The 14,088-nt window shown below is 40.5% G+C and overlaps 1 protein-coding gene across 4 annotated transcripts in view; it reads left to right on the top strand.

Annotated features, from left to right (window-relative positions):
* Nucleotides 1-9,295, top strand: part of NFATC1 (nuclear factor of activated T cells 1) — a 150,121-nt gene extending 140,826 nt beyond the window's left edge. For all 4 annotated transcript variants that reach the window (XM_090039539.1, XM_090039536.1, XM_090039535.1 and 1 more), the window contains one exon: nt 6,785-9,295. In XM_090039539.1, the coding sequence (XP_089895665.1) occupies nt 6,785-6,834 (50 nt within the window). In that variant the 3' untranslated portion in view covers nt 6,835-9,295. The remainder of the gene's footprint in view (nt 1-6,784) is intronic.
* Nucleotides 9,296-14,088: the final 4,793 nt, after the last annotated feature.

Here is a 14,088-nt window from a genome sequence, read left to right as displayed (position 1 = left end):
TATTTATGTAGCATACTTGTCCAGGTGGATTCACTGAAAAATGCCTGCTTGCCTACAGCAAAATGACACCATCATTGCTTGGAGTTTGTATTTTTATAGGTCAGCCTGGATTATTCACGCTGATGATACAAAACTCTCCAGACCAACTCTAAAATACACTGAATTCAATAGAAAGTCTCTCATTGACTTCACTGGGGCTTTGGATGAAGCCCATGGTGCTGTATGAAGAGCTTGCCAGCTTAAATATTATGGAAACATAATCAGGAAAAGATGCAGAACAAACTGATAAGTCTAGGAGAGATGTGTTAGTGTCAATTATCTCTTCCTTAAATCCTAATCAAGTACTCATGATAATTTTAATATATATGAGAAAAAGCAATGCTGCAGCTCATATGCTGTTTTGAAAGTTTTAACTTCTACTTCTTATTCAACATGGGCAAAATTTCTGAACCCAGCTGGGTGAATCTACCAAAGCAATTAATGCGGCTCAATAAGCTTGGGTGCTTTCGCACTGGAGTCATCTGCTCCAGGGCTCAGCATCTTCACATGCACCCAGGACTCCCCCAGGTACCATGTGCTGGTGTTGGGCAGCATTGGGGCTGGCTGGGGCACAAGAGTGCTGAAACTGTAGAGCCACGTGGCTGACCCCCTGAGCCTACTGCCAGCCTGGGGCTGCTCTGCCCTGGTTCTAACAACTGCAGTCCTGGTCACTGTCCACATGTGAGTTTCTGTACAGTAAATGACTCCACTGCAAGACAGTACTGTTCCCAACAGTACTATATTATAATGGATTTAATTAATTTACTGTGCAGAGCTAATTAGCCAACTCCACAGTAAAGCATACATGTAGATGGCTCTGTTGAGAACCATAGAAGAGCCTGAATAGAACAGTAATGGTATGGTTCTGTGGCACAGGCAGGACCAAAATCAGAAGGGACACTCCAGGGCCCCTACACCAGTGTAAAATGTGGCTCCCTTGCAGCCTCTACTGTTTTTTCTGGGACAGGATGTAGGGAGAAGGTAGGAACATTTAGTCACAACTAAGCAGACTGACTTCACGGTAGTAGAAATGTTCCCCCATAGGAACCTTGACACATACATGGAACAAAAGGTGGAGGTTAGGGGGCTTTTATTTTTAATAAAGATAATACTGGGAGTGATATAAAGGCACTGTCATCCTACCTTCTGAAGTCTCTGCAACTATATTTTTTTCAGCACCGGGGGCTCTAAATTTATCTACCACTTTTGAGTCTCTTTCAGAACATTTGGCCCTTATTGCATAGTCACAAATGAACATCATAAAACCACAGGGGATCCAGCATTCTTTGTGTACTGAAGAACTTACCACAGTAGTTTATGGGCCTGTTTCATATTTGCATTATTCCTGTTTTACACTTCTGTGACTCCTTTGATTTGAATGGAATTATACCATGCAGTGGTGAATCAGAACCCATGTTGAATATACTAGGAAAAGCAGAGTTTATTTTTGGAAGACCAGATATTTTATGAAAACAGAAACACCACAAAGTTATCTGTATTCAAAACAGTAGCCAAATAAAAGGAATACAGAAGTTTGCAGAAAATAAGTCTACTGTTTTATGTAGGCTTGCTCTGAATCCATATTAAAGCTTCAGCATTTGAAAGTGATTCCATTTCCTATAAAGTTCATATCCATATAAGGAGTCCCTCTTTCTTTAAATATATCCGGTTGCCCTGTTTAAAGCAGGAACTCATACTGTTGCATCAGTAAGATATTGATTTTGCTATTTAGTAAAACAAAAGTTTCCATTGCAAGGGCATTTTCAAGCAAAGTTAAATATAAAAAGAAAAAACTCCTTATTAAACTATATTGTGGTATAACAGCTCACCACATCCTGCTGCTGTGGCATCTGATGTTTAGCAAAGGAAAAGTTCCTCTTTCAGGCTTCTAACAGGTACAAAGGTCACGTGTTACCTGCATTTCTCAGCACTATTATTTTTTTGACTTGATGTCAGTGGAAAAGCTGTACGTGAAGATGGAAAATGTTAATTGAGGGAAGGCATTGTGGGGAACTGTAGGTGTTAGCTACAGAAGTAACAATGCTGCTCCCCCCAAAAAGCCAGAAAAACAAACTAAAATCTGATGACAAATGTGTTGTAAATTTATCACACTCAGCTTTTTGATATCAGATAGAAAGGGATGTGTTTTGTGCAGGAAGTGTTGTTCTAATCTGGGCACTTAATATGAACACTCTAATTCTATTCCAGATTTGCCACGGTATTACTTTGAGACTTTAAGCAAATGAGCTAATTTTAAGAGTCTTAGCTTCCACATTTATAAATTAGGTTTAATACACTTTTCACAAGAATACTAAGATTGTGTAATTTTAATTAATGTATGTAAAGCCTTGAAACTTTTAGTTGGAAAGTATGTGTACACAAAATATTACTACTCTTAGAATTAGGAACAGCCGGGTGCCCTGCATCATTTTAACCTACAGACCCAAGGATAATAAAAAAATTGAAGTCAAAGTAAACCAAAAGTTTGCTTGTGCTACATAGATATATAAGCTGATCCTTATATAGTGGGCCATCATATTGAAGTGACAGATATGTAGTCCAAAACCTGCCTATTCATGAGAGCAACAGGGTGAATCATTGAATATAGGATGAATTTTTGGTCCAACTAGAGGAATCATTCCATCAGTGTTTAAATAGTTAAGGTTAATTTGGGAGAAGTTCTGTTTGTAACTAGGATTAGGGCTCTGCCAGTAACTGAATTTTTGGTTCAGCAGCATAAAGATCAAGCCCCAATATTCCTGCCAAAATGAAATATTGAAAAAAAAGTTTGAAATTGAATTCAATATGTTTGAACCAAAAAGAAATATTTTAGGGTTAAATTAAACATTTCATTTGACCTCTGTGGAAATTTTCATTTCATTTCAGAGGGGGTTTTTTTCAACCCTTTTTTTAAATCAAAAAACAGATATAACTGAAATTTAACAAAAAGCTTTGGGCTTTTTTGCTTTTTTCCCCCCTCAATTTCTTTTGGCCATATCTGTTCACTGAATTTAAGTTAGGTGCTAGAAACACATTGATGGAGGAAGTGAATAGATTTACTAGTCAATCACAGCAAGCAAGCAAAAGGGTATCACTTGGGTCCTAGACTACACAAGCATGTTGAATGATTTCTGTCACTCCCACCCACTGAAGGGCATTCCCTCAGAGGCTCAGGTGCATTAGTGGGCAGCAAGGGAAAGCCCACTCTTAGCATACTTCTGCTCTTTTCCCCCCCTTTCATCTGTTCAAACAGATGGGTTTTTCAGCTGTATCTAAATTACTAGACTTACTAAATTACAATACTGACTGCTAAGCAAGACAGGGATTCCTTCACATCTTGCCTTCCTCTTGTACTCTTTGTCAGCATCATTTCACATGACCTAGAAAGAGCCCACACTTTTAATTTATTTGCTATTTAAAAGTGGTGAAATAAAGAGCCTCATTAAAAAGAGGTAATACTAGATGAGAGTGATGTAAAATCTTGCCACCAGCTACTGTCTTGGCCCCTTCACCTGCCTCAGTCCCATTTGTTTGTGAGATCAGGTTGTTTTCCAGTGGCAATGGATACACTATTGCAAGATTCAGCTCTCTTTTGGTTCTATGTTGATATGGTGAAGGGGATGTTATTAAGTAGATGTCTTTGTATATGAGGAAGCTGTGTTGGACTGTCACTCATAAAGATAGTGGAAGCTCAGCTACAATGAGAGAGTTGCACAGAATCTTCCCTGAAATCAATAATACAGCTGCCAATGACTTTGATAGCTCTCAGATGTGGTCCTGATAATATTATGTCTCATTGTTGAGTTTAGGTAAAATATTAGAAAAAGATAGACATTTCATAGACATTAGGGGCTGGAAGGGACCTCGTGAGATCATCAAGTCCAGCCCCGCCCCCATAGGCAGGAAGTCAGCTGGGGTCAAGTGACCCCAGCAAGAAATACATCCACCTGTTTTTTGAAAGAGTCCAAAGTAAGTGCTTGCACCACCTCTGGGGGGAGTTTGTTTCAGACTGTGGCTGTGACTCAGGAGAGTTGAGCTCCCAGATGGAAGGGGCTTGGTGGGTGACTTTGAAAAAATCACTTACCCTCCAGGGCAGCAGTTCCCAAACTGTAAGTCACAACCCCGTATGGGGTCACAACAACAGCGGGTGGGTCATGGGGGTGGGAGACAGTGGGTTGGGAATGAGGGGCTATGCTAAGAACATGGGATCATGCTGAGGAAAAGTTTGCTGTAGAGGTAAATAATATTTTCAAAGGTACTTAGGTGACTTCAGAGCTCACTCCTGTTTTTATAAAATTACTGTACTTGGGCTCTCAGGAAGCTGTTCCTACTGAAAGTCAGTGAACCCAAAAAATCAAAGGACAACTCGGTGTCTAAATCACTTTTGAAAATGGAACTTAGATTCCTAGGTAGTTTAGGTTATTTTCAAATTTTTCCCATAGTCAGTTTTTACTGCATTTAGAGCTTTCACTTGGAGCTGTGTCTACACTTTTCTTGATATGACAAACTCCATGATATGACTTGCCTTTGCCCTAAGAGTTAAGGGTCCTAGTCCTGGCTTTTGCCACGTCAGAAATGCCACTTTCGTTGCTTAACCTACCTCACAGAAACTTAGTGAGAATTCATCCTGAAGCTCCATTGTGGGCACATCTTCACATTCATTATTGTGCAGTGGGTACTACACATTTTGTTTAGTACTTCCTTAATGAAGTACTAACTAAATGCACAGTAACTAGTTACTGCACATTAGTGTGGGCGGACGGGTTTTTTGTGATGGCCACTGCACAGTAGCCTAATAACACAGTGCAGTAGCTTATTAGGACAGTTTTTGACCGGCACACTACCGCACGGTGTTATTAGGCTGCCGCACAGTAAGCATCTCATGCAGATGCACCCTGTATGTATAAAAATTAAGAAGCAGTTTGAATAGTGGCTTAGCATTATTCAGCACAGAAGAAACCTACAGGGAAAGTACACAAAGGTGAAACTTGATCTCTAGCCCTCAGGGGATTGTTTTCATTACCACATTTACATGGGGATGCTGCCACATATTTTGTAGTGTACCTAATGCTGCTTTATGAGGTTTATCTTGACAGAAATGTCAGGAAGAAGTCTTCCCACAACAAAAGAGTGCAGTATTTGCATTCAAGATTGAGGTTCGGTTCAGAAAACTGTCTTGACTCGAGAACCTGTAAACATTGTTGCATTATTATTTTACTAGGGGATGTGCAAGCTAATTTCTTCTCACCAGTACTGGAGTTGCCATCTGAATGTATTTCCATTGTTTTCTAATATAAAATATCAATTCCATGGTACTATCAAGAGAAAGAAGTATTTTGTCTTTACGTGTCATTTCCGTTCTGCTTTTAGTTTTCTGAAACAAATAGGTAATCACAAATACAACTGATGTTCCATTGCTATTGTAGGGCATGTATGTAAGTCAGCACCAAACAAACCACTGATCAGCTTCCGTGGCCCTAATCCTGACTGATTCTTGCATTGTCGTTACAAATTGTGCAATAGGTCTGAAGAAAAAACATGTTCGACAACTAATTGCTTCAGGAAGTTGATTTTAGACATGCTGGGCTCTTTCCAACAAACACATGGAGTTATCTGGATGGTAGTGAACAGCAGCCCACGAGCAAAGGAAAACTCCTGGTAGTTCCATGACGTGGGCTTGTGTTTCCCCTCCCAGTAAAGTTAGGAAAACTCAGAAGCAGTGACAGCCTTACTGATGGCATTCAGTCTATCTGGATGTAAATCAGGTGGTGGCAGTGGCTGCAGGGAGGTGGGGTGGAAATAAAAGGGATGTTGTGCAGTTCACTGTAGATGGCCTTTGCTAGGTTCAGTCATTTCCTGTCCATCTGCCAAAAATCACAAGCTGATAAATGGACATAATTTGAGTGTGGGAAACAATATGGCCTGATGAGCTACAGGGGAGGAAAGAATAAAAGAAGAGTCATGAGTAAAGAAAACAATACTTTGGAGATGCAGTCTGACTGGCTGATGGTTAGATAATGAGCCTTGTTTATTCTTTTCTGCAACTTCTGGCCTAAAACTTAACTCGATCCTCCCCACCCCTCTGTCTTCATCGATAGGAGCAGAGGTCACACGTTCATGAGTGTTGATCAACATGAAAGGAAAGTGTATTTATTCATTTACCCACAGCAAGTAATGGACAAACACACCCGTTTCCTTTCATTTTTTAATCATCCCACAGTGGAAAATTAGCATGTACAGTCTTATTCTACAGAGGCATCACAGCTTCAAGTGCTCAGTTCTGTAACTGGCAGCTTTGTGCCATGGCATTGTTGTGTCAAGAATACTAACATATAATCCTTCTGGCTATCTTTGTGGAATAGATAATTTATTCTAAAACTTATGGTCATTCAATACTTTGAGCATCAGAGCCAGTTCCGGAGCAGATGAATGTTTTATTTGTAACTCATTCAAAGTGTTAAATTTGTTTGACGCAATAAAAGACCCAAGATGCTGCTGTTCTTGTGATGTCTGGTTTCATACAGTGTTTAGCATGTTAATAACTTATGTTAATCCTGCTCTCTTGCACTTTGGTCAGCCTGTTTCAGCTCTCTAATGATGGGTGTTATGCTTAATGTTGAAAATTATAGCAGAACTGTAAAGGAACTGATACAGGCTTCTTTTAATCTATTTGACATAAGAAACAGTAATCATACCCAAGTTTAATTTTAATAATTCTTTTTTTTCTTGTGTTCTTTCTTTGCAGTAAATGAAATTATAAGGAATGACCTTTCCAGCACCAATGTCCATTCATAGCTTGCAATATTGGACTAGTTTGCAATCCACACACTTTTAGCTCAGCTGATATATCAGCTACAGCACAGTTACTAAAAAAACTGAAGATATTACCTGGTACCACTCTGATCTTCCACCTTACTGAATGTTAGGAACTGAAGATTTACCTCTTGCTTACAAAGAAGTAGCTCTTCGACCTCAGCTGATGAAATATCTTCTTTAAAGAAAATCATCTCAAGAGGAAAAAAAAAGGGAGGGAATTAACTGTTAAGATGGCTCATTTTTCTGGGATAAAACTAGGAAACCCAGAACCGATCCTTTTGGCACCACTGGAATACAACCCTGGAAGTGCCTTATTTTACCAGATTGTGGCATCAGGGCATTTTTAATAGGCTTTGAGTTTGCTACCATAAAAGGTATTGGTGGGTGCACAACCTATAAAGCTTGCAATTCTGGAAATGGATGTTTTAAAAATCAAAGGACTGCCTATTGGAGGGGAAAGACACCCCTACTGAGAGTAAAATACCTTTGTGAATTCCAGAATTTCTTCAGCTTTTTCTCTGCTGTAATATACAGCCTGTTGCCTTATTCTCAGTGCATTTCAAGAGCCTCCCAATTTGTCATCTCAGCTCTTTCTTTTTTCATACTGTCTATATTATGTGCTAATGAATCATAGGATTGTTAGTAGTAGCATGTTAAGATTTTGATTTTAATCAGGCTTCAGTCATAGCACAAGTAAGTTGAGTAGCACAAAGTAATAAGGTTGATGGACAAAAAACGAAATCTATCTATTACATGATAGATGTATGTGTATGCATGTACATACATACTAGTATATATGCATATATTTATATATGACAAATAATATAGATGATTGCCTGCTGAGGGCACTGAATTTAGCAATAATTTCCATTACTGAGAACACATTTCAGATCCAAAACAAATGTTTCAGCTACTTCAGTTGAGGGTCTGTTGCACCTATGACAGGTATACATTGTCTTTCCTCATGCAGTTAAGCAAGCACTTTAGATAGTCAAAAAAGATGCATACAAAATACATATTATTTACCAAATGGAAAAATATGAACTAATGTAATTGTAAATACTAGTACGAAAGAGTGTAAAATATTTGTTCAGTTATAAGTTTATTCCGCAGAAGCCTTATAACTCTCTGCTACATGTACAAAAAAAAATTACCAAAAAAAACAAAAGTTTCATAAGCAGCGCTGTATAGTATGTTTTCTGATTAGCTAACATTCACAGAGCACAGATAGGCATGTAGTGTAGCCTTTAACATTGTATTTTGTAAAATCAACAGCTTATTATATAACTAACAACATCCTATTATTTCATATAACCCAAAAAAAAAGCATGGTTTAATTTAAAACTGTTTAACATTAATATTGTGCCTTAGGAATCAATGCCCCCTTCTGGAAATATGCCTAAACTACACCTCCATACTGAGGTGGCAACTATTTAGCCTCAAGGTAATGAGAATTGAACATGTTTCACAGGAAGTGAAAAACTCCTAAACATATTAAAATATTCTGTACAATTATGTCTTACTTTCTTTTCTTACACAAAATAAAAGCCATATTTGTCACATTTGCACATTACTGTGAAGACATCAGAATATAATATGGCGCTATGTACATATTATGCTGTTATTCGTCCTAATAGTAATCTGTTATTCCCCACCTGTTTAATCCAAGTTATTCACCCTGTATTAGAATTGTAGAAGTTGCATGAAAAAATTCATATAGACTGCCATATAAAAAATAAAAAGTTTGACAGATGTCAGCTTAATGTGTAGCTAGAAATTAGATCCAATAAAGCAAAATGTTTTGCTGGAAGCTAGTCTTAGAATGGTTCATTATATGTTATCTTGACAAATCTTCCTCTCATATAAAACAAGCATTTTCTCATTACATGCATACATACATACATACATACGTATATATGTATGTATCTCACAATTGCTTCTATTTGAAGCTGTTTGCATCCCGTTTCATCCTGCTAATATAATCATCTTAATATGGAGGTAAACATATGTTCTCAACAGAATCACTCCTCTTTTCCTTTCCCCCCAACTCCCTTCACATTTGAAAACATTGCTGCCAAGGAGTGAAACTGATATATGTTATAATCTCTGCTTGTGTTCTGTCTACTTCAGAAATGTCAAGAAAGCATGAGTGGAGGAGCCTCTGGATATGCCAAAGCATTTTTTATTCATTTAGAGAAATATCCTGGGTGAGGCTTTGACCACACACATATACACACACAGCACAGTGTTTGCATTTCAGCAATAATTTGAGCAAAATAATCAACTGTATATTTTAAATATGTTGCACCAACTCTGTCAGTTTTCTTCAAGCTATTTTAAAAACAAAATCTGTTACTTTTAAGCCTGACTAATGGAAGATTATGCATATCTTGTATATGTATTCATAAAATAAAAAAGAAAAGCATAATTTGTCCCCTTATGAGAATGTTACCTTGTTTTTCTTTGTGTGTCTCAGCTGTTGATTTCACTTTTAACTTTTTGTTTCACTAATTCTTATGGAAAAATGGGTCTGAACACAGCAATTATTTTCCTGGGAAACAACTGTGACTATGTACAATATACACTTTGTATGTATGTTTAAAAAGTCAACCAAACCAATTTTCTTTTTCCCCACTGGTGATTTGCATTCTTTAAAGAGCAAAACAATTAGTACAATATTAGCTTAGTGATACAACAGTTATATCTTTATTGCATTAAATGAACAGTATTCTTCTCTGTTACACCCATGAAATTTTTTTAAGGCCAGGGACTTTTGAAAGGAGAATTGGGACCCACTGGGTTGCAAACTGTTGCTAACATGTGAAGAGATACTGCCCATGGATTTAGCAGAATGAGTTAACCTTGCCAGGAGCAAGGATATATAGGCTCTGTATTATGGTATCTAATATCTAATTAATGAAGGGACAGGTTCCTGGAAAAAACTAAACAGTTGTGAACTCAAACAAGCTTCATCCAAGCTCTCTACGTTGTCTCAGCAGGTGCTGCATTTGTACATAATAATATGTAATAATGAACCAAATAGAAACTCTGAAGATACTGATACAAGTCCTTTTGGGTGCATCTACATGTGCTATTAGTTTGCAGAAAAAAACTCTGGCACAATTTGCACCAGAGTTAGCTGCTCCCCTTTACATGTGTGCCTGGGACTGCAGCTTGTTGAGCCAGGGCAGAGCAGCTCCAGGTTGGCAGGGGGCCCAGGTGTGAGCCCTGGGCTTCAGGTGGTGGCACTGAGTGGTGGAAGGGCTGACTGGGGCACAAAGGTGCTACAGTGCAGGGCTATCCAGCAGGCAGGCCCCCATAATTTAGCACCTTCTGCCCCAGCCAATTCCTGTCACAGTCTACATGTGCATTTGATTGCACATAAGCACTCTACCATAAAATAGTACTGTCCCCAACCATAGTTTCTTATGGCAGAGTTAATTAATCTACTACGCCCTAATACCAGTGCACATGTAGACTGTGACGCTTTACTGCAGAGCTAATAGTCTACTCCACGGTAAAGTTCACATGGAGTTGCACCCTTTGGCTGCATCCACACAAGTGTGGACATTTGTTTTGCTGGGGACAAGAAGTAGTGGCATACCTTGCCACACTGGGCTGGTCCAACAGCCTTACCTGGGGTCCTGGAGGCCTCCTGGTGCGTCAGCAGCAATGATCCTGCCTCCCAGAGCCTGGCCAATAGCTAGAGCATGGCTATAGTTGGCCAGGCTTCAGTTTTGAGCAGCACATGCTGCCTCTGCGTGCACCACTCCGCTTTTTTTTTTAATGTAGTGCTACCTTGCACCTCAGAGAACAGCTGAGTGTGCAGTATGTGGCATCACAGACATGTTTGTAGCACCACATACCACACAGTCACGCTTGTCTGGATGCAGCCTTTGAGATTTTTACAGCAGAGATTAATTATGAAAGATACACAATGCACTACACCTTGCACCTTGATTCAGAAAAGGCCTGAAGCAGGTGAAAAGGGATAGATTTAAGCACAAGCTGAAGAACTTCCTGAATCAGAACCTGTCCTTGGTTCACATTTGTTTTCATATCAGAAAAGAATGATACCTATCTTATATGGGATAGTCGGCCTTCTCCTCTTCCTCTTGAAGCCAGTGTCAAAACCCTGTAGACAGGATAGGACTAGCTGCTGCTATTAAATCCCAGCTGCTGACATGAACTGCTTCTATGACACTGGGCAAATCTCTGTTTGTTCCCCCATCTGTACAATTGAAATTATGCTTTCCTCCATGGGATGACTGCTTGTAAAACTCTTCGAAGATGGAAAACACAAAATACTCTATTAAAAATCCCTGCTGCCTGTGTGCGATTGTGGCACCGGTTCATACACAGCGCAAATGTCTGGTCACAGAGTGACTACGTCTGAGTGACATGTTCTGATCACAACATTCTCTGGCTTTGCATAAACTCGCTTTTCTTTTCCACAAATCCCTAAGTCATAATCCAGACCCAGCCATGTCGGCATTGGCCACACCTTGACCATAATTCTAGAGGCAAAAAATACAGTCTAACACATTCTTAGATGACTACATTCATTCGTAACTAAAGCATAAGGTGAATCCCACACATCCATCTGGTACTGTTTGACTAAATATACTTGCTGGAATTGCTCCTTCCAGATTTTCCTCCACACAGCTGAAAATGGCAAATTTCAAGTAGTTAAATTTCTTGGATAATTCTTAACTGCCATGAAGCTAAACTTTCCTCTACCAAGTGTGTAATTCTGTTGTATTCATCTTTGTAATACTACTGAATTTGTCTCTGTTAAAGCAAAACAGCTACCCTTCCAGAAAAGCATTGTGGAGGCAAGATAATTTGGGGACAGTAGCACAAGCTTTTTTCTGTTCCTGTCATGTTTTAAAACAAAGCAACTCTCCAAATTCATGTGAAGATCACTGAGAGGATTGCTAGTCAAAAAAAATGATAGCTCCAGTTTTTCTAACACACATATGTCCAACAACCAGGTCAATCCCCTGTCATTTTTTTCACTTGCCTGCGTTATGTTTTTCTTTGTTGGTGTCCAAGGATTTTTCTTTATTTAAGTTCTTTGAGTCTGCTTGGAGAAAAGGTTTTGATTCTCCCCTTTTCAGGTAGCCAAATCACTTGTTCAGAGCAGGTCAGTACCAGATTCTCATGCTGTTGGATTTAATTATCAGCCATTCTTGACTCCAAAACCAACTTTACTTTTAGCCAATGAAAATGTGTTTTGGGATTGTGCAAACTTGAAGATATTTTACAGCTAAAAAGGGCTGAGTATTTAAGATCTAAGCCAACTGGTAATAGTGTTATGTATGATATGCCACGTGCATCTTAGCTTTTGGTCATTATACCAGAGCTGCTTATCAGCGCTCTCATTTAGCCTCCTTGAATTGTAGGCAATCAATTATTTTATCATACAAATGTGCTGCAAATTCAACTTTGGGCACGTTAGAGGATCCCTTTGTAAAATTTTGGCAGGTGAAGCCAAGTATTCTCCTTGCACCTTCCACAACTGAGAAACACCTTCAATCACATATGGAGCTTTTGTATCCCATATGTTGCCCTGTGTCACTGAGCAACTGCTTCTAGAGTGAAGGTAATCTACAAATAACCATGGTAGATATTAATTACAAAACTCCAGTTTGTGGCTACATATGTACATGTCCTTTAGCTTGAGGGGCAGAGTTTGAAATTTGCCTTTATCTTGCTTCCACTCCCCTTGTCCTTAGAGTGACTAGGTGCTGGGCTACTGGTATAGGTCATGAGCAGTCATTCATTTCTACTGGTGGAAATTTCCAAGAAATTTCCACCAGTAGAAATCTTTCCAGGAGAGGGAGCAATACAGATGTTCAGCCTACAGCTGCCCCCTCTCTCCCAACCACTGTGCTTTTACCAAACCAGGTGATCCCAGTCTAGGAAAAGCTTGGGGAGCAGTGGCTACTCCACTCCTACTGGTCCCCAGGGAGAGTGGAGTGGCAGTCCCCACACCTTCTCCAAACCAGTACCTGAGGAAAAGGCAGGGAGTAGCCTCCTCTGGTCCACTCCCAATCTCCAGGAACAGAGAGGAGGAAACAGTGAGTCAAAGCCCCCAGCCTGTTCCCCAAGCAGCAGCAGCTGCACCCTTCCCCTACTGGACCAGTCCAGGAGAGAAGACCAGGGTGGACAAACCCCCTGAATTGCTCTCCAGACCCAGGACCCTGATCTAGGGAGCGGAGGAGGGAGCACCCATCTCCAAGGAGGGACAGGAGAAGTAGGGCAATGTCCCCCATGCCCTCTACAAACTGGGTGACCCTACTCTGGGGAAGTCATGGAAGTCTTCTCCACCCTAATTTCTCTCAGGACTGGGGTGACCGCAGTCCTAGGAAGGATGCGGGGAGCATTTCCTACCACTCAGCAGCTCCTGGTCCATGGGAGGATGCTAGTGATGAGAAAGTGTACAGGTGTTCTTTCCTGTGGGAGAAACTTGATGAAGCATGCATGTTTGTGGTTTCTATGCAGTGATTCTCCTGGTAGAAACCTAATGCTTATACATGGTCATAGTTATGCTACTGACCCACAGCCCATCTCTGCTCACCAGAGAATTTCTGCAGCTAGAAATCCCCTTTCCCTTTGTCACTTCTATGCTAGAAACCTGGACAGAGCTGATATCAGAGCCACTCAGGCAGACTTATACAACCAAAACCAATGCAGGGGCAAGGATTGGTGCTCTGCTACCCAATTCAGGGAAAGGATAAAGGTATTCAACATCTCCTGGCTTCAGTGGGTGGGTGTGCCTGCCTGTCTGGTCCAAGACTAGTTGTCCATCTTGGTTGACTAGGCATACACTACCATATAAAAGACATATGAAGCAGTCATTGAGGTGGATACACACCAGCGTGGATGTTTGTTTCCCCGAGGACAAGAAGCAGCAGCACACCTTGTGCCACTGCTACTTGTCCCCAGGGAACGGCTGTGCTATATGCCCTCTGGTGCATGGCAGGTTACCCTGGGTGGGGTAGGGGATGCTGGGGCCTGCACTGGGCTGACCCCAGCAGCCTTACCTGGGGTCCTGGGGCCTCCTGAGGCTGCAGCAGCAGTGATCCTGCTGCTCAGAGCCTGGCTGGCAACCAGAGCATGGCTCTGGGCATCCAGACTCAAATTTGGGGCAGCACGCACTGCCCCCATGTGTGCTGCTCCATTTTTTGGGGGGGTAGGGTTTTTTTTACCCCCAGATCTCCCGGCGTG

The sequence above is a fragment of the Crocodylus siamensis genome, chromosome 3 (genome assembly GCF_052110815.1).
Source record: "Crocodylus siamensis isolate JL-2025a chromosome 3, ASM5211081v1, whole genome shotgun sequence".
Taxonomy (NCBI): domain Eukaryota; kingdom Metazoa; phylum Chordata; order Crocodylia; family Crocodylidae; genus Crocodylus; species Crocodylus siamensis.
This window is presented reverse-complemented; position numbering and strand designations above follow the sequence as displayed.